This window comes from Desmodus rotundus, chromosome 6, assembly GCF_022682495.2.
Source record: "Desmodus rotundus isolate HL8 chromosome 6, HLdesRot8A.1, whole genome shotgun sequence".
Taxonomy (NCBI): Eukaryota; Metazoa; Chordata; class Mammalia; order Chiroptera; family Phyllostomidae; genus Desmodus; species Desmodus rotundus.
This window is the reverse complement of record NC_071392.1, coordinates 126,421,253-126,447,751: the sequence shown is the minus strand read 5'-3', so window position 1 is coordinate 126,447,751 and position 26,499 is coordinate 126,421,253. Positions and strand designations below refer to the sequence as shown.

At 35.2% G+C, this 26,499-nt stretch overlaps 1 protein-coding gene across 5 annotated transcripts in view; it reads left to right on the top strand.

Moving 5' to 3' along the window:
- The window catches only part of TASP1 (taspase 1), a 288,218-nt gene that overhangs the window by 4,776 nt on the left and 256,943 nt on the right, over positions 1 to 26,499 (top strand). For 4 of the 5 annotated variants that reach the window (XR_006655296.3, XM_045194733.3, XM_045194732.3 and 1 more), the window contains exons 2-4: positions 5,276 to 5,491; positions 9,222 to 9,289; positions 10,965 to 11,033. Coding sequence is in view for 3 of the 5 variants with exons in the window: in XM_045194733.3 (XP_045050668.2) it covers positions 5,347 to 5,491; positions 9,222 to 9,289; positions 10,965 to 11,033 (282 nt within the window). In the remaining 2 variants the exon portion in view is untranslated. Of the gene's footprint in view, positions 1 to 5,275; positions 5,492 to 9,221; positions 9,290 to 10,964; positions 11,034 to 16,447; positions 16,601 to 26,499 lie in introns of those variants that run through there. The other variant, XM_024559220.4, reaches the window with a different exon arrangement.

The following is a 26,499-nucleotide window of genomic DNA, read 5'->3' as shown; positions in this document are numbered from 1 at the left end:
GATTTACAAACTGGGTGCAGTTGAAGATGACTTTAAGGAGAGTTAGAAAAGGATGGTGCCATTAAGAAAAACAAGGAGTAATGTGGAAACAATTAGATTTCTGGGAAGAGGAGAATTTGTTTTGGGCAGGCTAAGAGTGAGGAGGATCCAGGTTGAGCTATCCAGACGTGTGGCTAGAGCTCAAGGGACAGAAGAAGAAGAGTTGGGAATCATCTGATTTACTGAGAGTATAATTTGAAAGATTGGTGGTGGATAAGATTGCTGAAGGAGACATATGAGAATAGGTCCATGGACAGGCTGTCTGCCAGTCATGTAAGAAGACAAAGTTGGGAGGTGTCACAGGGGCCATGAAGAGCTAGGAAGGTAGATTGGAATGCCTGCCAAGGAGAACAGGGGATCTAGAGAATCAAAGGTTGCAAGCAGAGGATTAAAAGAAGCCCATTAGGTTTGGTAAGTTGGAAAAGATATATCTTATGGGTAAAGATATAATTTATGGGATGTAAGAAGTTTTTTAAATTCCCAAACAGCTTTATTAATATCTAATTTATTTATCATACAATTCACCGACTTAAAGTGTAGAGTTCAGTGGTATTTAGTATACTTAAAATTGTGCAAACATTGCTGCAACCATTGCCACAATCAATTTTGGAACATTTTATTGCCCCCAAAGGAAACCCTGCTCCTGTTAGCAGTCACTCCCCAACTCCCCTCCATCCTTCCAATCCTAGGCAACCACTAATCTAATTTCTCTTTATATTTGTCTACCATAGATATTTCATGTAAATGAAAATATGCAATGTGTGGCCTTTTGTGTCTGATTTCATTGTTTTCAAGGTTCATTTATGCCACAGTATATATCATACTCCGTTCCTTTTTATAGCTAACTAATGTTCATTGTATGAATGTATCATATTTAATCATGACCAGTTTATGGACATTTGAGTTGTTTCCATTTTTGACTCTTATGTATAATTCTGCTCTAAATGTCCATGTTCAGGTTTTTGTGTGGACATGTTTTCAGTTCTCTTGGGTCTCTACCTAGGAGTGGAATTGCTGGGTCATATGCTAACTTTATGTTTAACTTTTCAAGCAACTATGGCAGAGGATGGACAAATTGCCAGTGTGTTTTAGAAGTAACAAAATTAATTTTAAATTAACATTGGTAGGAAATTGTAAAATGTCTATATTCAGACATATTCAGAAATAAAGACATGATAAAAATGGATCTATAAGATTGTGTTTTTATTCTATGAAACTGTAACATGCCCATGTATCACCTTTCACTTAGCGTTGAGTGTTACCTCAAAACTTAGCTGAAGTGCTAGATGTTTTTTTTTTGTGACTGTATGGATGTATGTTTCATCAGTTTCAAATAGTGATTTGTAATAATGATTATAAATGTGATAAAAACATCACTGAGATATTTGATGTTAATCTATAGTCATGATTTATTTTTAACTTTTTAGTTAACTGTAGAGAGTAAAAACTATGATTTATTTATTTTTAATTTGGATTACCTGTAGTTTGTATGGCCCCAGAAGTTCAAGATCCAGAAAAACAAAAACAAAAGACCTCTTGGGCCAGTATTGTTGATTGGCCATGTTTTTGTGTATTCCAGGGGTGTCAAACTCATTTTCACCTGGGGCCACATCAGCCTCAAGGTTACCTTCAAAGGGCTGAATGTAGAGATCTTTGCCCCTAGTTAAGGGGTAGTTACATTTAAACAGTCCTAAAATTACATTCGGCCCTTTGAAGGCAGGAATGGTGTTGAGCAGTTTCAGAATATGGCATTTCCGCCCTTACTGCAGTTTTTAAGTTGGATCTCACAGTCTTGACCTATTTTGGAACTTGGACTTGGCTAGTTACCTTGTGTTCCCATAAATAAATATATAAATTTTATTTATAAGTAATACATTGAGATTGTTCAAAATTGAAAGGTACAAAAATGATGAACAGTAAAATTTCCATATCGCCTTTGTTCATCAGTTACCCATATCTACTGGTGACTATTATTATTCTATTTCTTTCCACATATATTTATACGTATTATTTTTCCCCTCCCTCAAATATGGTACTGCATATAATTCTGTATTATGTGTTTTTTACTTACCAAAATATATTCAAGATCTGTCATTCCATATTTATATATTAAGAACGTTCTCATTTTTTCCAGTGGCTGCTTTTATTTTTAACTAGTTTCGTCCAGACATATTGTTGGTTTACAGCTTTCCTATTATAGACTATCCTTCTGTGTGTTTGTAATTTTGTTCGATTTTGCCAATTGCCATTGTTGAGTTGTATTATTTTATGCTACCACTAAGTAATGTATGAGAATTCCTGTTTCTCATATCCTCAAAACATGAATTTTATCTTACTGTTTTTTTGTTACTTTACTTTTTGATGTTTGCCAGTCCAAGTTAAAAAAAATGGCATTTCAGTGTTTTATTTTGCATCTTTCTTTTGATTGAGCTTTAGTATCTTCTGATCTGTTTAAACTGTTCTGTAACTTTTCTGTGAACTGGGACTTGCCCGTTAGGCTTTTTTTGTCTTTTTTACTCATTTGTTGGAACTCTTTATTTATTAGGTAGGTCAGACCTTTAATGGGTTTTGAGTTGAACAAAACCTGATGGAGTAGAAGTTGCTTCATTTCTAGTTGAACTAAAAATATTCTGGTAACCATTGTGAGTTGGAGGCCATAGCTGTACTTGGGTCTACTTGAGTTCTTTTTCCAGTCCAACAGAACTTTGGGGCCAGCATTTTTGGAGGAGTTTATTGAGATGACATGGCAATATAAATATATTTCAGATAGTCTCCAAGGGATGGTAGGTTGCTCAAGAAATAACATTAATTCATCTTCTGCGTTTTATTTTTTTAAGGCAACTTGAGAAGCAATGTTTTAAAATGTTTCATATATGTATTTTAAAAGTATTATAGCAAGCTTTGTTCATTATAAAATGATGTTCTAATTTATTTATTTAAAAAATGCATCTGAAAACAGAGTAGCTTGGAGTTTAATAACCCATACTACTTGGATGTGTTTTTTATTTTAACTGAAGCTCTTAATTTTCCAAAGCCTGAGTTTTTATTCAACATATTTTTGTGGAGACTATTTGGTCCAAGCTCATTTCATGGCTGGGTCCTACATGATGGCCTGTAGAGGCTGGCAGATGAACCATAATCATTTAAATTCAATTGACACACGAATAAATAGAAACCTCTCTCATAGAAATAATCAAAGGTATAAAAGGTAATTGATGCAGATCCTTGTGAAATTTTTGGAAGAAAATTCATCCTTAGAAAGACAGGCACCACCACAAAACAAAAACAAAAACTGATATTTAAATTCACTGTTTATTTAATCAGCTCAGCACTCGTTTGTAATAAAAAATTTTCTCCCTGTGTTTATGAATATATGTAAACATTTTAATACAACAGCATATACCATTTGTCCTTTAAAATATATGTTATATAATAAAAATTAAATGGACTCTTTTAAACCAAGAATTGGAGGAAGTTAAAATATCATATTGCAGTGCTTCTCAGACCATCTCTGGTGTAAAAGGACCAGCTTCAAAAAATTTTCTGTTTATTGGTGATCATGAACTGAACAAAGACAGTCAAAAACAAAACCAAAGCAAAACCCAAACAAAACTGAAATATGAAAGTGTGAATGAAAGATAAAAATAAAAGCTCAGGTTTTATTATATTTAGCAGATAAAATTGTTAAATTAAAAAAATAACAGTATAAATAAAACAGGAAATAGAAAAGAAATACAAAGCTATACATTATTTATTGAAAATATGCATATAAAGCAGTTGATATGTTAATAAAATAATAATGTATTTCAGACTGGTAACAAACACTGGTATGTAGACCACATTTTGAGTAAAGAGCTTTTTTGGACAAGATACCTAAGTCACTCTTAATGTTACTATTTGTGTTTTACATTAGAAAAGAAAGCCTTGTGTTCCTATTTCTCACTTTAGAATAAGGTAAAGATTTTATGTAACAGTGCAAGTCTAGGTTTAAGTACTTTCAACCACCTTACTCTCAAACTTTCTTCAAACATATGTGTTGAGTTTTTAAATTATCCATTTTTCCTTAATGTGTTTTGCCATTGTTATTGTTATTAATTAAGCTAAGATTGCTAGAAACTTGTAAGCTTGTGAGAAAAATAGAAACTTTGTGGTATAAGTTGCTGGTAATTTATTTTATTAAATTATGTTTTCATTATTTATCTGTTGAGAAACTTGGAAATAATGCTTTCATAAAAATTAACAGGTATTACACAACTCTTATTTTAATTTCTTGATTTAGTCATATAATTTTGCTAGCATTTGTGTTTTACAGTTGAGCTGTGGAGCATTAGATTGTTTTTCTTAAGAGGTTCTTCATAGACAGTGTGAATATATATATATATATATATATATTGCTTCATTAAGCAGAAATCTGTAGATCTCACGTGTTCTCATGACACTAAAAAATTGCAATTAAGTTGAGGTGATGAATGTGTAAACTAACCTTATTGTAATCATTTTACAGTATATGTGAATGTCAAATCATCACATTGTGCACTTTAAACTTACATAATGTTACATGTCGATTATATCTCAATAAAGCTGAATAAAAAGTAAGCAGCAGCCGTGGCTGTTATGGCTCAGTGGATTGAGTGCTGGCCTGCTAACTGAAAGGCTGCTGGTTCGATTCCCTGTCGGGGCACATACCTGGGTTGTGGGCCAGGTCCCCAGATCGGGGTGTGCCAGAGGCAGCTGATTCATGTTGCTTTCCTTCTCTTTCTCCCTCCCTTCGCCTCTTCCTAAAAATAAAATAAAATAAAATAAAATCTTAAAAAAAAAAGTAAGCAGCAATCTAGGCTTTATAGCAAGGCTTGGTGATATTGCCGGCGCTGCCTGTGATTCTAAAATGTCCCACAGATTATTACCATTTGGTTTGGAGGGAATAGAAAGTAATATTTAAGTTATATTGAATTTTTCTTTAATGTAGGTACAATGAAAGATAAAATATCTTTGGATTCAGTATGAAGTCTTTTTATAACAGTTCTTTTGTTTATATGACTTCAGACAAGTACTGTCAGTGGACAGAGATTTAAATTCTAACCTATTTAATTATTCTTTGTATTATCCACTTAAATAACTTTAAAATTGTTTTATGTTTTTTGGGTTTTTTTGGTAAGTTATCTTTGTACTAATTTGTGTAAGTTATGTGTGTGCTAGTGGAAAGGAGTGCATACCATCTTTGTCTGTTTTCCTTTAGGGTAATTCTTCTGCAATTACTTTTGGATGGAAGTATGCTCTTGTTCCAATAGAAGATGGTAAACTTGGAGAATGACCATGGAGAAGGGGATGAGTTCTGGAGAAGGGCTGCCTTCCAGATCATCTCAGGTTTCGGCTGTTAAGATAACAGCCAAAGAGTTGGAAACAAAGCAGTCCCATAAAGAGAAGCGAGGGGGCTTTGTGTTGGTGCATGCAGGTAAACTCTAAGTGATTGAGTCGGAAGATGAAAATAATGTTGATTTTTTTCTTGCCTTAAAGTACACCGAGAATTGTGTTTCACCTCTGGAAGAACACAGTACCAGAGAGGAATTGGAATCAAGAGATTGACTTCAATATAGTGAAGGCCTCCCCTAATACTCACTAGGAAGATCTTGTAATGACAGCTCTTCCTATGTCTTCTTCATTCCTTTATCTATCACTTACCTCTACCCTATATAATAGATGTATTTAGATAGTGTTAACACCAGACAAAGTACTTTTTTAAAACTCTGGTTTGTAGTTTTAAAAATAATGATGCTGGAAAAGTTTTATTGACCCCCATATTTAACTATGGCTGTCTTAGAGTATATTTCCACAGTGTTAGAGCTAGTTTACCTTCTTAATATGATATGTGAGGGATCTTAAAACCAGAGAGATTGGATGGCTTTAGCCACATGGCTAGTTCATGCTAGAGCCATGTTGAGAAACCTGTAAGTGGGCCCTTAAGTTCCAGTCTAGTGCTCTTAGCAATACGCCCATGTCAGCCTGTGATCTCTATCTACTTGAGAGGACCACAAGGACAGATTACTATGAAATTTAACCCTTGGGTTCCTCATCATTGAAGGGTCTTGGGTTCAGAGCTCTGCACCTCTGCCCAGGTCTTTTCAGCAGGCCTTTTTTTTTCCTTTAGTCATTTTTATTTGCCTGTGTGGTATTCAGATTCTAAAGTTTATGATTTCCCTGAAGGAAGAAGGAATGACTGGGTCCCCTTTTTGCTTTCTTCATTCAGCCAAGCAGTATGGGAGCAAGATTAGCTTTGATATGGGGAAATGTTTGTGGTCAAACTGGTGTCTTACTTGGTTCATTAACCTTTGGCTGTATTTAGACTGGACATCTTGGGAGGTCTTGTAGGATCTAATCCAGAAGAATTAAAAAAAAAAAGATTTAATTTCATTTTCTTTCAAATGATTTTACAAAGAAATGAAGTAATTTTATAGAAGTAATTCTGGGACTACAACCTCCTGCCTTCATACTCCTAGGCCAGTGTTCTTTCTGGTACACCATGTAGAAGGTACATCTTTCATAGTACCCAGTGAGTTATTTTGAGTGTTTGAAAATTGTATGACGAAGTCCGATAGTTATAACAAGTACTGTATTTTTTGGCCTATAAGATGCACCTAGGTTTTAGAGGAGGAAAATAGGAAAAAAACCCCACTCCACTGCTGCCCTTCCCCCCAACAGCAAGCCAGGTAAGCTATATTCGGACTATAAGACGCACCCCCATTTCCTCCCAAATGGGGGGGAAAGTACGTCTGATAGTCCGAAAAATACGGTACTAAGGTAGAGCTTTTGATCAGTTAGGAAAGTGCTGGTTTCTGTGACTATCATGATGGTATCCATCCTTTCTCAAATACAAACTTGATGGCAATGATTCCTAGATAAAGTTGGTGCTGGGGGCCAGCTGGCAATTGGAGCAAACCTGGATTATGGCAGGATTGTGTGAATTAAGGGTGACCTCCCCTTCTAAATTATTAGAAGTTCAGATAGGATGATTATGCAGAAGTATGTGTCTTGTATAACCAAGGGACAAAACTTCAATTTCTCATTCAGTATAGAGATTTTAATGCTGATTTTTTTTCATACTAGAGGAGATTTACCTAAAATTTAGTCATTTGAGTAGTAGATTCTTTAGATTCTAGATTTTTCCCAGATCTACTAGTTACATTGTCTGCCTGAAACAAGAAGAGTAGGTGTTTGTGCTGCCTGTCCCTATCATAACCGATAAATAGAGATAAGGATTAAATTTTTATGGGTGCTTTATTCAGATGGCTGGCAATCTGAGAAGATGGCAGGTAATGTACCCTCAAAAATTTTCTTAATGTCACATCTCAAGCTTATTTTCTTTATAAGAAGAAAGGGTAGGTAAGGGGTTTGGAAAAAAGGTTAATTGGGTAAGAACTGCGGTCAGAGGTAATTTTCCTAGTACTTCTTTAACTGTTCAGCAATGCTTTACATTATGGAGCTCCCTTGCTAGAACACAGTGGCTCAGATACCATCTCCATTGCTTGCAGACTCCCAGGACAACAAAGGTTGAATTGCTTGTTGACTTCCTGGAGTCATGTGGTCATGTATTCCAGTTCCTGGAATAACAGCTTTCCACATGTGTTAATCACTGAAGCCCATCAACTAAGGCTAAAATCTTTAACTCTTGAGTTTCCCTATCATACCTAATGTTAAAAAATGAAACACTTTGTTATCTTAAATTTTAAAAATGAAACTTATCTTTACTAAAATGGAATGCCAGTATCACTTGCATGAGGAGAAAATAACTTTAAACCAGTGCAAAAAAACCATTGTAATTAAATTTTAGTTAGAGACTGTTGAATATCTGTGGCATAGATCCTAAGCCTACCTTTCCCTTGTTAAATAGAGGAATTACTGGAGACATGTTGAGACTTTTTTCCCTATTCTAAGAGAAGGATTTATGTGTTAATGCTATTAATGCTGTTATCCATACACTAAAATTATCTATTTGGCAATAGTGTCCCATTCTTTGGGAAATGTGAAAGATTGGGGCTCAAGATCTAAGATGACAGACCTGAAATCAGATCTATTAGAGAACCATAAAGAGAGGCCTATTAAATATTGGCACAGGTTCTTTGAAGTTCTCCTGAGAAACGGAATTAGAATTTGGGTGTATTATGGATTCCTGTTGCTTGGGCATCTTTCCTGTGCTCTTGAGTCCCTTAACCACAGCTTCTTGGACAGTTCCTTCTCTGCCTTGAGAAAGGGGAGTTTAGTTTGTGTCAGTCTTCAGCCTCACAGGAGGAGCCATGAGGCTTAGAATTGTAGTTCTTAACCTTCCTTTTGTTGTTCTCCTATGTGGCTTTGGGGCTTAGGTGGGGATAAGGTGGGGTGGGGTGGGATGGGGTTCAGAACTTCGATTAGAAACCTAATTATCACATGAGTTTAAGGACTCTTGATTTCTTTCTTATTTAGATCATTCTCAAATCTGTACCTAAGCAAGTATTAACCTGTTTAGGGAAATAAATTTCAGAGCCATTCTCTTGAGAAAGTTGCTAGGTATTTGATTAAGAGCCAGGGACCAACAGAATTTCTAATAGGCAGTCATGCATGTACAATCACTGACATTTCAGAGACACCCTGAGCTTTAATTCCAGGAGGTGAGAGGATGTAAAGGTTTAGGTAGGAGTGGTAATATTGGTGGTGGTTGTGGATAGGTGGGGTTTAACACCCCTCAACTTTAAATGTTATTTAGAAACTAGCTAGTTTCGTGATGTTGTTAGTTTTAAGAATTTTGGATTCCCAAATGGTGGGTGCTTTCTGAAGGTCAACAGAGAAGAATTTGAAGGGACTCTTTTCCCTGACACTGCCTGTGTTATCAATTCCACACCAAAAAACTTCTGACTTTGGAGAAAGGTATTTCAAAAGGAGGAAAGGTGACCTTGGTGAAGCTTCTTTGGGGACATGTACTATTTCTAGTGCCTCTTCCAGGAAAATAGCTTTTGAAAAAGAAGATAAGGCATGGTATTAAAAAGGCGTATGGTGGAGAAAGAAGCTATTAGATTTTTAAAACTCCACACAGTTAAGACAGTAGTTTTATTGTCACTAGGGAGCATCAGTTTGTATGAACTATTTATGTAATATAAGCAAGGTCTCTGACATTTTAATGGATACTAATAATTGGTTGGTTTGTTCCACTATAGGTGCAGGCTACCATTCTGAATCCAAAGCCAAGGAATATAAACATGTATGTAAACGAGCTTGTCAGAAGGTATGATACAGACATTTCAGTTTTGACCATAAAGCAGCTTTACCTTGAAAGTCAAAATTTTAAGGTTTGATTTATAAGATGATCTTTAGCTTGAACCATAAAATAATTTTGCTCATATTTGTGAGGTCTTTTTTCTCTTTTATGTTCTTTTAATCTTCAAATCATGCTTAGATCTTTCCTGTATTGAAGTCTGTATTTTTGGGATCATGGGTACATAATCATGTATCTTTTAATCTTTGCAAAGGTGTTGAGCTCTATAGGAAACAGCTCAAAGGTAGTCAGTGTGTCTTTCAGTGAAGGAAGAAAAAAAACTAACGAAAGAAAATGGGTGCTTTTCTTTAGGAGATTATCATGTATGTTTTCCTTCTGTTTTTCATTACATAGTTTGTATCATAGAAATTCATTGTCATTCCTGAAGTCAGCTGTGCCCTTGTACTCAGTTGTGCTTTTTTTCTCTTTGGTTTTTGAGGTTTTGTTAAATTGTTGAATACTTAATGTGGAATCAGGAATGGAATCAGAAGAAATATTGTTTGTTTTTATTTTGATCCTGACGATATACTTTTGTAGGCAAACCTTTCATTTACTTTTATTTAAATAGAATGTTAATTGGATATTGTATATTAAGTAAATGAGTCAGCTTTTTTGATTTATGTTTGATATTTTTAAAAGAAAGATTGTATTTTATTAAAAATCCAAAATTTTCTTATGAATGGAATCCCATAAATAAATAAATGAGAATATTTTGTTACAGGGATATTTTAAAAAAATTATAATAAAGTTAAAGTTCTCTAAGCTCTTTTATATTTTTTATCTTATTTTTCAAAGTGTGAAATCTTTTCATTATCTGAAAAGAATGTTTTACTTATGTAGAACTACTATAGTCCTAGAAACCTAATACATTTGGAGTATGTAATCAGCCTCCTCAATTTATACAATGAATGCATTTGTTAAAACTTTAATAGAATTCTCTTTTTGAGCTTTCTCTTTATTGACTAATTTGGAGCTTTAATAGTTCACTTAGAAATCATTCTTCCTTCTCTTTCTTTCCTATCTTCAGTTATACTCAAGAAGCAGGGTGATTTTATAGACCTTTACTTTGTAGTTTATATTACAAAAGAATGTGATTTGTTTATCTCACTATAAAATCTATTATAGTATCCAAAATGCTTTTGTTAAATGTATGTTCCATCTAAGGATTCTGAAATGCCTTTGTGATTGGGCATCATTACTTTTTTATAGTTAGAGGTGGGGAGAGTAGTAACAGTGGGAAGAGAATTTAGCTTAGTCTGAGATTTAATTATCTATATAAAATATGAATTGTCAGGATATTTAAACCAAACTGAATTCATGTAAGTTGGCTGTTTGAGTTGCCTTGTGATGAATGAAATCCTTTCACATAATAAAATTCTTAGCACTTTGCATTTAGTGGCTAGATTTTTTTACATTGTCTTAGTTTGTATAATATTAAGGGAGTATGTCATAAATTATCCTGAATATAAATGCTTGATTGTTTTAAATCTAAATAGTTTATATCTTGAAGTATAGAGTGGAAATAGTGATCAATTTTTATTAATTTGAAGTGTCTCTTCCACTTGTTTAAGCCTTTGGAAAGTTTTTGGGTATGTTTGAGCTGTTGTGGTTTTACAATGAATAATCTTTCCCCTTGGTTTCATAGGCAATTGAAAAGCTACAGGCTGGTGCTCTTGCGACAGATGCAGTGACTGCAGCTCTGGTGGAACTTGAGGTATTTCTTTTCTCTATGTTTTATTTAAAATATTTGTGATTCTGTTTGTTATTCTTAAATGTCATGAAGCTATTAAGTTAGTCAACCCTCAATTATGTGACCAGTGTTTACCAACAATATTAACAAAGTTGTGAAGAAGCCTGTGACATTGTTAGGTTGTTTTTATTGGAGACTTCTCTGAGTAATATAAGAAAACTGGTTAAATTCCTCTTCCCTCCCCTGTTTCGTGAGACTCATGAATATAAAAGTCACTGGTTACTTAACATTACTGGATACTTAAATTTCCTTCATATTTTTAGTAGGAAAATTCCTGAAATTAACACCCCCTCCCCAAAGAATATATGTTTAGAAAACAAAAAGTTCCAACTGTTTAGACATTTCTAAAGTGGAAGGTAAAGTTTCCTTAACAACTTAATAGTTTGATGTAAATTCTGAAGCTAAGCTCTGTGAAGGGTGTCTTGTCCATTGTGGTTGTTCAGTTAGGGACTGAACAGTTAACTCCAGACAGTGAGGAATTCAATGAGGAGGTGCTCAAGTTTGGAGTAATTCTTTGTACTCCAGAGTGTGGGTCTCTTAGTTCTCTTAGTGTGGAACCTTGGTGATGAGTCTGTCCAGGGGATATGGAGGCCTTCAGAAGACCGACTTCTGCTCTGACTTCTGCTCAAACTTAGAGAAGATAGACATGTGTAAGTCAGTTTAGAGGGTTATAGTGAACAAATAGTTTTTTGGTTGAGAAGACTACTTGGGGAATCAAATTAAGACAAGAAGATAAAATAGTGATGAGTTTGAGGGAGAAGGGGATAGTTAGAGTAGAATTTTCCAAGTTGATGGGATTGTTGTCCTTGCGTTTACGCTCTCTTATCAGGGCACCTACCCTGTCCTGTTAGGCCTTGCTTATCTCTGTGAAAATTGCCCAGTATTTTGCCAAAAATCATAGCTGTGTTTTTTGTCTATTCCCCCGCTTAAATGTGGAACAATACTTTTGATCATGCTTTATAGATTTTAATCCCTCCTGTTAACACTTTCAGCTTGGTCTTAGTCAAGGAGGGTAAACGTATATACTAGGCACCAGTTCAATGTGGTCCCCTCCTATTGTGACTGACACCAGTCATTAGTCATGTGTGTCTGGGCACCTCATAGTCTCTCCTCGATCCAGTTTTTCCATTTATAATATGTGGATAATGATGCCTGCTTTACAGAGCTGTGAAGATTAACTGAGTTAACATAACAGTCCCTTAGAACAGTGTGTGTGGTACATAGTAAGCACTTCATAACTATTAGCAATTATTAATATTATGAGGTGCTTTGAAATTGATACATATATAAGGTTGACTATGGTAACTATTAATGACAAGTTTTATAATGTCAAAGAAAGGTTAACTATATATTATGATAAAAGGAGAAAAGAAATGCAAGAAAGAAGATTAATGTATACTTAGCACCAAATTGTACCTTTACTCAGCACATACACATAAGGAAAGCTTCATTTAATTTAATTGAATTGTTAATTGCAAATTACTTTCCTTTGTGCAGAAAATGATGTCCTGAGATTACCTGACATACCAGTGCATGGAGTTACTATGGGTCTGGGGAAAGAAGGTTAATGCATAGCTGGGGATGTACTGTGACAATTATGAAAACAAAATTGAGTAAAATTAAGTTTTCCTTTTTCTTTTCATTTTAGAATAACTTCAATTTCCCCATATCATACTTATATCAAGTTGAATATTTTATTTTACTTTTCCCCAGTGATGTATCAATCCTATTTTTAAAAGTTTGCTTATTTATACTTAAAAATACCATTTAGAATAATCTGTTACATGTGAGTAAGTGGGCTTTATAATTTTGAATTATGACCTGTTTTTTTGAGTGAATATGAAGGTTTTTTTTTTTAAACAAGTGTGTTCTCTTATTTTTGATTGTTACATGGGTAATGGTAGCATTGAATACTGTCCTGAGTGAAGGTAGTATACTTCCCCCCTTTAATTATTACTTTCGAGGAAGAATTTCAATGAATTATCTTTAAAATTCATTTTTATGTGGAATTTTTGATTGTTATATGTATTAGTAGCTTAGAGGCTAATAAGGCTACCCTGGAAGAATATTTATGTATCTTAAGAATTATGTTGGAAGTCATGCTTATAGTGCCCTCTGCAGTTCAGTCACCTTGCATGATAATTGTGATTCATTACCTTTAAACAGGGTGAGGTTTTCAAATAAAGAGTTAGCTTGAAATATAATAGTTTGGGTCAATGGAAAGATATATGAAAATCAGAGTCTAGTATTTTGTATACTTCAAGAAATATAAGCAACAATATTGAGTCCTTTCAATTGACTGAAAAGTCCCACAGAGTCTGGTTTATACTGTTCTGTTTATTGAGAATAACTTTATCTTTAGTTTTGATCAGTCTATTTAGTAGTGTCCTAATTCAATCTATTCAGTCTTGTTTTACTTATTGACTAGATATGGGCCATCATACCATTTCTTTTTGACTTCGAGATATACTTTTTTGGCTAAAACAAAACTACCTTTAAAACTTGCCTGTTACATTATTACTTTGGTAGATAACAAAAGTCAGTTTGAATTCCTTGAACTTTACTAACTGAATAGAAATGACCGAAATGGTTTAATGATCCCTATTGACTAGAAGGGCCTTGTGTTTTGAAAAATATGAAAATATGCTCTTACTTAAATAGTAAAAAGTTCACTAATCTCAACTTGGTGTCATAGAGGAGGAAGAGACAAAGTGAAAGAAAAGAAAGTTTATATATGTATACATGACATACAACCAAAAATGATGTACCTAGGTGGCCTATATACTTAACATACTGCACCTAAACACATCATTGTTCAGCTTTTCTTGGAAAACAGTTAGCTTGTATAGTTTCATATATCTCATCTACCAATACAGACAAGGGGCGTTTTCCTAAATCTACCGCTTCTGGACACCAGAGTGGGTGTTTCTTTCATTTAAATAAGGGAGGTAGGGCCAAATGCGTAAGTTCTTGCCTATTAAACCGACTAGCTTCTTCCTTCAGGGTTTTGGATGGAAAGTGGCCACTTTTGTAGGAGAGGTGTTTTGCGGTGTGGAAATGAAAATAATACCTCAGAGTGCATTTTGTTTCTCTTAAAAATGTGGGAAAGGAAATAGAAAGGTCAGTTGATATGAATAGATCATTTTAATAATTTATTGTTAAATTGATTTGGTCCCATTGTTTCATTTAGCTATTTATAGCTTTTTTGAGATTATCACTAACTGATGGGAAGGTGACTTATCTCCATTGACTAGTACAACTCTGATTTTATTCACAGAGAAGATAAATATTGTGAAATGTGCATTTGGAAGAGAGTTGCTTTGATGGCTGCTTTTGAAATAGTTTTGGTTCAGGTAGTGACAGTGAGTTTTAAATTCTAATGGTTATTTTGGACACTTTACATGGTAGAACTTCTGATATGAATTTCTTCTTTGAGGAAATTGGATATAGATCTGGGTGAGTAATGATGCTACTGCTACAGTAGAAAGTGTTTCAAAGATTCTGATAGAAAATGAACTAGTACTCATGAAATAATTACTGAAGCTCCCTTTGCATATTGATTTTTTTAAAAAAAGTACTAAGACCTGGTTAAAAAGTTCTAATAAGGAATAATAGATTAAATGTGGATGATAGACTTTTAGAGATTATTTGTAGTCTTGTGTTAGAAAACTGAAAAATCTGGCTGAGATTTCAAAGATCTTGATGTAGTTAGCTTTTGGGAGATTTTGGTTAATTCATTTTGAAAACTGGTTATTTTGGTAGGTAGAATAGTCTATTAAAAATAGTGATAGGTATAGCTTTTACATTTCATATAGTGAAAAGCAAATTGCCCAGTCTCCTTTATTAAAATATATTTTGTTGAATTTATATTATTTTAAGTGGAGCTTATAGTTCTTTTGTTGACTTGATTCATCCTTAAAGGCTCCTTATGGTCAGGAGAGAGAGTAATTCATGGTTGAAACTAGTTTATTGTACAATATCTTTAGCATTTAAAGAGCAGATTCTATTTGGCATCAGTTTTTATATGTCTTCTAATAGCAATACATTGTCTTTGGATCTCTATATAATTCAATGTAATGCTTACTTATAAACCCTAGGAAAATCCTCTAAGAAGTAACTCTTTATCCAGATGGCTGATAGTTTGGGGTATAAGAGAGAAAAAATTAGGTATTGATTATTACATATTTATATAGTTGTATGTAATGTTGTTACACATTTTTCTGTGTCTCTTATACCCAGAGCCAGCTCTGCATGCATTTCTGTTTCTGTTAAAGGTAGGAGTCTTCAGAATGTCATCACTGCTGAGAAGTCAGTTGTTGGTGGACTATAGCCAGGTGCCTCTGTGCAAGGGCAGGATTAGGCTACACCCTTCTTCCTTTGCTATATACTTCTGGCTGAAATTGTTTGTGTGCCTCAGAGCGGGAGAGAGAGAGCACCTAAGGCCTGCTAGTCCTTGAACTGCTTAGTGGTCATGGAGATGATGTGGCTTGTGGCTAGCATATGTGGGCATATCTAGGTTGGGAGGGAATGTTGGGAAGGGCTGATATGACTTCCTTTCTCTCACCAAAGCTGTAGCAAGTTCACTTGTAGGATTTCTTTGTGAGTGAATTCTTAACCACTCCCTGTTCCTTACCCCACTTAAGAGTTTGTTTTTTATTGCAGAAAGTAGGGGCATCTGCTTTATAGTTATTTCTGTTTATTTGGGAGGTTAAAAAACTATTTAAATTAATGAGTATCCACATTTGTCTGCATTTTTTTATTTCTTTTGCAGAAACCATTTTTTCATAATCAAAGGATACCGGAGTATTTCAGTGGTTCCTTGTTTCTTTCTTTCCCCCTTCCCCCTCCCCCCATTGGGCTGAACACAATGGAAAGACAGCTTGATACATTCAGCTCACAAGTGCCTATTAACCAAAATGTGACTGATGAGTCTAATTTTAGATCTCATTTTTCCTTTCTGTTGATAATATCTTTTATTTTCTGTAATGGGAAGAGGATCTGTTTTTATGTATGTGAAGCAAAGAGTTTTACCTTTTTTCTCTTTTTACTTAAAATGTTTCCACTGCATGAAATTTGAGTTTTGACTTTAGATGATGCTCTTTTTCCTTTCTTTTTTTTCAACTTGGTATCATTGATTATTTTAGTCAAAGACCCTGTTTTGCTGTCTGTTAAGCAGTATTTCCAGAGGTGCTTCAGTATTTCTGTGTATTCCAGCTGTTTATAGAGTCTTTATGTTTCTCTGCATTTTTTGTTTTATTTTTTGAGGTGTACACACACAGTTACACTTCATGGAGTTGCATCCAGCCAAGTATCCATGTTCTTCTTGTGAAGAGGCAGAGAAAATCACCTCTCCCAAGAATTTCCACCTTCTGACCAAGGGAAATGTGTCCTGAAGAGCTGTACGCAGATGGAGGCAACTTGTTTGCTTGTTCTGCTGCTAGAGCATTCATTTAATTAGAAGACAGGCTGTGGGTGGCCATGTGCAGACAAAGAAGCACCAGAGAGAGCCCAGTTAGCCTGGGACAGTAAAAGTAAGTTACGCTCTTTTTAAAACACTTTTGAGTACTGATGCTAATTCCTGCCTTTCATACTAAGGGGCAATTTGTAACTTACTGTTTGTGTTTACACATTAGGTACATCTGTTCTTTTTCTGAGACCCTAGAAATTAAACATGCTCCCTAGCACAATGTACCTGCTTAATGGAAAAGCAGTGGTTTTTTTTCTTTCAATTTTTTTAGACTAAAAAGAAAACAATCAATTATTACATTCTAGATTAATTTTACAGTACATCAACACTGTATATTAGTTTTTGACCAGGTCAAAACACAAGTACAGAGCCTGTTATGTTTTACTTTGTACTGATTGCTCCCCTTTCTAGCCATTTCTTGATGAGTTGTGTTCATCTTGGCTGAGTCTGTTAGAAGATGTGGTCCAAGACCAGACATAGTGTGAGCCCTTATTTTGCTCAAGGAGTTTTTGTTCTCTGAGCATATATTACATTTTGGAATTTAGTCTTGAGCTATTTAAGCTACATTTGTCAGTATGGTGGAGCTGGTGGTAATCCTATGTTTTAGCAATGAGGAAGCAATTTAGACTTTTGGATTAAGTGTAAAATGTCTTCTTGTCATATATTAATACAGATATTAGATTCATTGGCAGTTGGAGTTATAGTGTTGTGACTGTTAAAGCATATTACGTGTGTGTATGTGTGTGTGTGTATGTGTTTGGATCCATATCATTTGGGGCATCAATTTTATAATTTTTTTTTTTTGTTTTGCTTTTGGTAATGAAGAGACTATGCTGAGAAGAGTTTTCTATGTTCAGTAACAATCACAGGCTGATGTCATGAAGGTCAATCTGAAAGACAGTCTTTAGATTTTAAGTTTTTGTCCATCTCTCAAACTCAGGCCTTTATTCAGGATCTGGAAAGGAATGAGAAAGTGATAAAATTTTTAGGAATCCTATCAAGATCATATCTTAACTCTAAAGCAGAATTAAACCTTTCTTTTAAAAAAATTCATTCTCACTTTCTCTTTATCACCTGATTTGTATGGGGGTAGCAGGCTTTACCTAAGTGTTAGAATATTGAAGGATTGCATCTCACTATAGGAGAACAAAAAGCTTAAACTTTGAATTGTAAGCATTGGCCCTTCCAGCTGTCGGGGAGTTTTAACTGGCAGTCATTCTCACTCAGGGTCCAGCCTCCTGTATGGTGTACACATTCACTGACAGTTCATGACATGTATATACTGTAACACAGGGTGTCAACACTGTAACACTTATTTGACTTCTCAGAATATACAGAGTAAAGAATTTATGTTCTCCTCTCTTGGAATATGTGCAGATGTTAACATTTTCTAGTGAGTTGGAAGTCTTTTTAATACAAAGAAAAGCATAGTTACTACTTATAAGTTGTTAGTAAATCTCCCTATCCCCCGTTCTGACCATGTCCTCACCTCACGATGGAAGGATGGTTTAAGTTATTTTAATTTCATGGTCTGTTAGGATTTTTTCAAGTGATATTTTGATATTATTGTCAACATGGTTAAAAGGTATAATTATTTAAGTTGAAGGGAAATATAAGTGGATGCCAAACTTGGCTTTACTGGAGAAATAGCTACATTTGTCTTTTCTATGGTAGCTCATGTAGAAAGGACAGTTTCAGGTACTGTGTGTGTTAAGCTCTTCCTGGACATCATAAAGAATCCAACCAAAATAAAGTTTAAAACTGTTTCAGATGTACAAGTCTATTGAAGCCAGTATTTTATTTTAGTGGTTTGTGTTATATTTGATGAGTAACTGTACTGTGATTCTGTGGCTTTCAATTAAAAAAATGAAAATAAACTGCTGTGATGTCATTTTTCTGCTTAATTATATTATATATTTATTTGAAAATTAGGCAGATTAATAGTAGAAAGTAGATAGGTAAAGACAGATGTGCAGTGCTTTTTTTATTACACTATTTTTAATAATAAATTAGAGAAAAATACTGTTCCATTTTTGACAGACTATTGTATACCAGATCAACAAATGAACAAATTATCAACATCTGTTGCCTTTATTCTGACTTTTCCAGAAGATCTTGGGCACTTAAAGAAGATATTAAAAATCTTAGTTCCTAATACATATGCTGTTGTGTGTGAGGGTTTTTGTTCTTTTAAAACATGAAGTATGTTTTCTTTTGTGTAATTGATCATTTAAAAAATGAACTGTCACAGATACTAAAACGGGGTATTCAACATACTATATTTGACTCAAGTGTTCACAGTGTGATGCAAACAAATGCTCTCTCAACTTGCTTCCAGGATAGCTAAAATATCACTTTAACACATGTTTAAAGTAGAGCACTGTAATGATTTGGCTAGATGCAATTCTGGACTGTCTGAGTTGAGCAATTTCCTCAGGCATTCCAACTTTGATCAGCCACACCAAGAACTTTTAGCATGTCTGTAAAGCAGCCAGTGCATCTGTAAATATGTCCTGAGGTAGAGAGAAAAGAGAGAATGCCAGAAAAGAAAGAATACTTTCTATCGTTAAGAAGCAGTTACAGAATGAAAATGGAAAGTTTTTTGTTTTCCTAGAAACTCTTTTTAGGTAATTAAGCCTCTGATGCCTAAGTATGGCATGGGGTTCTGTATTAATGAAGGAAAGGTACTTCACATGGGCCTAGTAAAAATGTTTTCTGTCTAACTCTGCTGAATCTTACTGGTTAAAGTCCATTAATTCTTAAACTTTTAATTCTTTATTAATATAATGTTAATTGGCTAAAAACCTAAACATAAACAATAATACGTATCGCAGTAAAGCATGTCTTAATTGTTTATAATTGACTAATATTGGGGTGAAAATACTCTTACATGACCCTATTTTGGAGAATAACTCTTTAAAGAACAGAGGCAGTACCACTGGATAAATAATCTCACATACCTTTTGTTTTCAATACATGGATGAAAATAGGTTTTCTTGTTTTTATTTTCTGATGCGGATCTCGGCGCCCACGATCCGGTGTTGTGGTGGCAATAGACAAATACGGGCTACCAAGTCCTGTGGAGGAAAAGGGACAGCACGGCCACTGTCTCAAGAGGAGAGCGCCCGACCCTCTCCTTGACAGGCTTTTATTGCTTTTCTGGGCACATTACATTGAGGACGATCCCCATTTACTATGCACAGGTTTGCTTTAGGTGGTTACAGAAAACAAAGGAGAGGGTGTTGCTAATTACATAAAAGAGGAAGGATATTTGCAAATGTAAAGGGAAAAGTGGTTAAGCTGGTCACACTGGTCCTTAGAAGGTTCAGCATAGATTTTAGGACGTTACTTTAAAGATAGGCAGTAAACATTTGCTGCCTCAATTCAGGGTGAGGGAGTTTTAGCAAGAGCAAGTCTTAATGAGGGCCTGATTCCCCACAGGGAAACCTATCCACGGACGTGAGTCCTGCCCACCAACCTCGCTCCCCACTGGCTTTTCTGAGTGGGGGCTGGGCCACATTTCCCACACTTGGAACAGTTCCCCATAATTTTCAGTCACTTAAGAAATGAATTTGCACATACCTACTAGTTTCTGTATAAAAGCATTGACTAAGACTATTTATAATGGTAAATCATTCTCTGCTATGTGGAAGGTGCATGTTTCCTGTATTTTTGGACATAACATGCTCATGTCACATGAACATAACTTTCCTTGGAGTTCTTTTAAGGTGTAGTTAACAACTGCTTGCAAACTGTATCTTTTTTATGATCTTGTTTTCTGTAGTCCCATGATAATATATAGATACCATGACCTCCCATTAGTTTCAATTGTGAAAATTTGGCTATTTTAGGTCAGTATTGCACCAAACATTAGGAGGAATCCATAATCCTCTTGTGATTTTCATGTTGTAGATCTCTATTATTTTCCAGTTAGTCAGTCATGGGGAACAAGGTTAACACAGTGAAACAAAATTTACTAGTAATTAAAAAAAAAGGTTTTAATCAGTTTCACTTTCATTTCATTACATTTTACTTTTTTTTTTTTCAGAACTGGACAAAGGGCAGTATAATTGGTAAATTTACTCCTTTAAGCCCATTCCCTGTACCCTAAAAGAGGTGCAGAGAAATGAGGAATATGCAAGTTGGGGGGAAATGGAAGGGCGAGGCTTGAATAAGCTAATTGTGATGTTCATAGGCAGGGTGCTTGAATGGATTTCTGAGTTGGTTACCTTGTTACTGTTTCTTTGTTTACCTCAAAGTTTTTCTTCCTGTAAAATTGTCTACCTGAATGGCATAATTTCTTCAAAATTTAATACTTAATACTTATTTAGTTTCATGTGTTTATTGCTTGGATCTTGAAATCACTAAAGTTTGCACTGAGAACAGAAGAGCCAACTTTTACAAAAACCATATGGGATCTGGTATCTAGTTATGGATAGATGCTCATTATCCTTTAATTATTTTACCCGATTTTCTCTCTCTCATTTATTGCATGATACTTGAACATTTATATTCTACCTTTCATATAACTACGTAGGTTTTGTATGTGGATTAAAACAATTTTGTTCCAAACTACTAGCTCCAAAGAGAATACCATACCTTAACATCTTGATAATGGCAGATTACCACTGCATAGAATTGTAGGTGAAGTTAGTTGTCTATACTAATGGTGATCAAGGTGTTTCTTGAGAAAAATACCATGAAAATTGATCATTCTTATGGATTCTCGGTAAAAAGCTTATCTGACTCATTTTGGAGAAGCAAAAAGGTATTTTCAATTCTAATTGTCATAATAAGAAGATATGTGGCATTTCTGACCACTAACCTGGCTCTTCTTAGTAGAGGTGTGTTGACATGTGGTAGTGCAGCTTAAATGGCTTATTTCTATATTATCATGCTTCTTTAAGTAGAAAGAGGTAAGAATATTCAGTATTTAAATGTTGAAATAAGCATGAGAATGAAATTATGGTTTATTGTTAGGACTGGCATTTGTATCAAAGAGCTATTGTGCCTGAAATCTGTATTGTGTGGAAAACTAAAGACTTAACTGAAGCTCAGATTTTGCATCTGGAGGAGCTTAAGACCTTATTAACCTTTATGAAGAAATGTAGGCCAGAGGTTACAGAAGTGTGTTGATTGGCCCATAGACAGGATCTTAAAAATTGCAATTTGTTGCCAACATTTAAAAATCAGGAGACCCATAAAGATTTAACTTCTTTTGAGAAAAAGAGAGAGAGGTCTGGCCACATAGAATATATATCTTCACAGGCCTTCAGTCTGCCTGGGCTGAGTGACAGCTGCCCCTTTTGAGTATAAGAGACTGTGTAACTAAGACTATATTTCAGTCTAAGGTACAGCTAAAAATAAGGGTTGGACAGAGATGCCAGCTTTTGTTTTGTCGGAAGGGTTAAGAAAGTGAATTGATGGTTTAATTGGCATTAATTTAATGCTCTAGAGGTCACAAATTATTGTAAGGGATTTCAACACAAGTATAAAATTAATTTTAATTTTTAAAAATTGAAATTGGACTTAAATATTAACTAGTTATATTAAAAATGAACTCCAAATCAAACTAAGGACTTTTAAGAAAATTTCCCATTGAAGCAATTTGAACTGGAACCAAAATATATTACTCCAAAGAGTTTTGATCTAGAGATAAAGCAGATGAAAATACTCTATGACCCAACCAAGATTGAACTAAATTTTCTTTTATTTACTTCTAGTCCCAGGAGTAAAATATTATTTCCAATGTTTGTAGTGAATGTACGAGAAATAACTGTAAACAGCATATTGTATCAATTTCCAACTTTATCTTGATAACCTCCTAAAAGATATTTAACTACCAGCATCATTTATCTTATCTTGATTCCACTACTTTTTTTTTCAATTTTTTTATTGTTGTTCAAGAACAGTTGTCTCCATTTTCCCACTACCACATTCCCCTGCGCCGCCCTCCCCCCCCCCCCCCCATTCAGTTCTTCCCTCCTTTGGCTTTGTCCATGGGTCCTTTATACATGTTCCTTGATGATTCTTCCCCTTCTTTCCCCTATTATCTCCTTTCCCCCTCCCCTCTGGTTATTGTCAGTTTGTTCTTTATTTCAATGTCTCTGGTTATATTTTGCTTGCTTATTTGTTTTGTGGATTAGGTTCGACTTATAGGTGAAATCATGGTATTTGTGTTTCACTACCTGGCTTACTTCACTTCACATAATGCTCTCCAGTTCTATCCATGCTGTTGGCAAAGGGTAGGAGTTCTTTCTTTCCTTCTGCTGCGTGGTATTCCATTTTGTAAATGTACCACATTTTTTGGTCCACTCATTTACTGATGGGCACTTGGGTTGCTTCCAGCACTTGGCTATTGTAAACTGTGGGGCTATGAACATTGGGGTGCATCGGTTCTTTTGAATTAGTGTTTCAGGATTCTTAGAGTATAATCTCAGCAGTGGAATTGTTGGGTCAAAGGCAGTTCCATTTTTAGTTTTCTGAGGAAATTCCATACTGTTTTCCATAGTGGCTGCAGCAGTCTGCATTCTCACCAACAATATATTAGGGTTCCCTTTTCTCCACAACTTCACCAGCACTTGTTTGTTTATTTGTTTATGATGGCCATTCTGACTGGTGTGAAGTGGTATATCATTGCGGTTTTAATTTGTGTCTCTTGAGCATCTTTTCCTATGTCTCTGGTCCCTCTGTATGTCTTCCTTGGAGAAGTGTTTGTTCGTCCTTTGCCCATTTTTTAATTCAGTTGTTTGTCTTCCTGGAATGGAGTTGTGTGAGTTCTATATATTTTGGATATTAAACTCTTGTCCGGGATATTATTGGCAAGTATATTTTCCCATACAGTTGGCACCCTTTTTATTTTACTGCTTTTTTCTTCAGCCATGCAGAAGCTTTTTATTTTAATGAAGTCCCATTTGTTTATTCTTTCCTTTATGTCCCTTGTTCTAGGGGACATATTGATGAAAATATTGCTGTGTAGAATATCCGAGATTTTCCTGCCTATGTTCTCTGTGACTTTTATGGTGTCATGACTTATATTTAAGTCTTTTATCCCTCTTGAATTTATTTTTGTGTATGGGGTAAGTTGGTGATCAAGTTTCATTTTTTTGCATGTAGCTGTCCAGATCTCCCGAAACCATTTGTTGAAGAGGCTGTTTTTATTCCATTTTATTCCTCTGCCCTCTTTGTTGAATATTAATTGACCATAGAGACTTGGGTTTATTTCTGGGCTTTCTGTTCTGTTCCATTGGTCTATCTGTCTTTGTATGCCAGTACCATGCTGTTTTGATTACAGTGGCCTTGTAATACAGTTTGGTGTCAGGTATGGTGATCCCTCCTAGTTTGTTTTTCTTTCTTAAAATTCCTGAGGCTATTTGGGGTTGTTTATGGTTCCATATAAATTTTTGAAGTGTTTGTTATATTTCTGTGAAATATGTTATGGGTACTTTAATAGGGATTGCATTGAATCTATAAATTTCTTTGGGTAGTATGGACATTTTGATGATGTTAATTCCTCCAATCTGTTGGGAGTCATCCTGCCTGGTTTCAGGGACTGTAGCCTCATTAATGGACAATAAGGGTCCCATAGCTATAGCTGAGTATAAAGGCCTTGGGGACATGAGCCACTAAGGTGACAGAACATTTCCTCTTGGCAGGAGCACAGCCTCTGCCTCTCTCACCTTCCCCTGCTTGGCCCGGGCAGATGACTGGTTAGCCAATGACAGGTAAGACCCCTCAAGGGAGGAGCGATCTAAGACAGGCACAGTCGCGATGGGCCATCAGGGAAGGACTTAGGGGGTCTACGGAGAAGGGGCAGAAGGACCCTCACCCCTTGGCTTTGTCATAGCCTGAGTCCTCAGTCTTTCTGTAAAAGTCTCCTAGTCTTTTGGCTGCTTTGCTTTCCCTGCCTAACACAGCCTGAGAACAATGCCAGAGGCAGTTGTGATCTTGTACTGGACCTTGTACTGGAACAGATGGCTCTCTGGGGGGTGAATCTGGCCAGAGAAAGAATATACATTGTTTCCTTTGAAGCTTGCTCTGCCCTGTTGCTATGAAACAGACCCTTGAACTAAAGCCAACCCTGACCAGACACAATCCCTGTGTTTCTTCAACTATTATCTGTAAATGGTACCAGTTTTTCATGACTGTAGCTTTTTGGACATTGGTTGATGAGCTTTATGTGCATACTGTGTGTCTCTGTGTGAACTGAACTCAGTAAAAATGCAGGAAAGGAAATGTTCACCACCTTTCTCCTCTGAGAGACTGGTCATCTTTCCTCCCCAAGCAGATCATGTTTTGGTAGATTTACTCTCATCTATGACTGCGGGGGTGTTCTGCAGGTGGAGTCCCTTCCCCCCACCCCCTGACCAATCCATGAACATGGTATTTGCTTCCATTTATTTGTGTTCTCCTTAATTTCTTTCTTCAGTGTTGTGTAATTTTCTGAGTACAGGTTTTTTACCTCCTTGGTTATGTTTATTCCTAGGTACTTTATTTTTCTTGTTGCTATATCAAATGGGATTTTTTTTTTCCCGTTTTCTGTTTCTGATATTTCATTGTTGTACAAAAGTGCCTTTGATTTCTGAGTATTGACCTTGTTACCTGCTGCTTTGCTGAATTCACTTATTAAGTCAAGTAGTTTTTTTTGGTGGAGTCTATAGGGTTTTCTTTGTACACTATTATGTCATCTGCAAACAATGACAGTTTTACTTCCTCCTCTCCAATTTGTATGCCTTTTATTTTTACTTCTTGTCTGATCTCTGCAGGTAGGACTTCCAATACTATGTTGAGTAGAAGTGGTAAAAGCGGACATCCTTGTTTTGTTCCTGATCTTAGTAGGAAAGCTTTCAGTTTTTGCCTGTTGAGTATGATGTTGGCTGTAGATTTTTCATATATGGCCTTTATTATGTTGAGTTATGCTCCCTCTACTCCCACTTTCCTGAGTGTTTTTATCATAAATTGTGTTGTACCTTTGCAAATGCTTTTTTAGCATCTATTGATATGATCACATGATTCTTGTCATTTGTTTATGTGATGTATTATATTTATTGACTTCTGAATATTGTACCATCCTTGCATCCCTGGGATGAATCCCACTTGATCATTGTGTATGATCTTTTTGATGTATTGTTGAATGCGGTTTGCCAATATTTTGTTGAGGATTTTAGCGTCTTATGTTCCTCAGCGATATTGGCCTGTAGTTTTCTTTCTTTTTTGTGTCTTTATCTGGTTTTGGGATTAGGATGATACTGGCTTCATAAAAAGAGTTTGGGAGTCTTCCTTTTCTTGGATTTTTTGGAATAGTCTGTGAAGGATAGGGGTTAGCTCTTCCTTAAATGTTTTATAAAATTCTCCTGTGAAACTTGTCTGGTCCAGGATTTTTGTGTGATGTGAGTTTTTTGATTACTGCTTCAGTTTCACCAGCTGCTATTGGTCTGTTTAGGCATTCTGGTACTTCTTGATTCAGTTTTGGGAGATTATATTTTTTTTAGAAATTTGTCCATTTCACCCAGGTTTGCAAATTTCTTGGCATATAGTTTTTTGTAGTAATTTTTTACAATCCTTTGTATTTCTGTGGTATTGGTTGTATTTCTCCTCTTTAATTTTTTATTTAATTTATTTATGTCTTCTTCCTTTTTTTCTTGATGAATCTGGTTAAAGTCTTGTCAATTTTGTTTTATCTTTTCAAACGAAAAGCTCCTGGATTTATTGATCCTTTGAATTGTTCTTTTAGTCTCTCATTTAATTCTTCTCTGATCTTGGTTATTTCCCTCCTTCTACTCACTCTGGGCTTTCTTTGTTGTTGTCCCTCCAGTCCTTGTAGATGTAGGGTTATGTTGTTTATTTGAAATGTTTCTCTCTTTTTGAGGTAAGCCTGTATTGCTATGAACTTCCCTCTCAGTACTGCCTTTGCTGTGTCACATAAGTTTTGGATCGTTGTGTGTTCATTTTGATTTGTTTTTG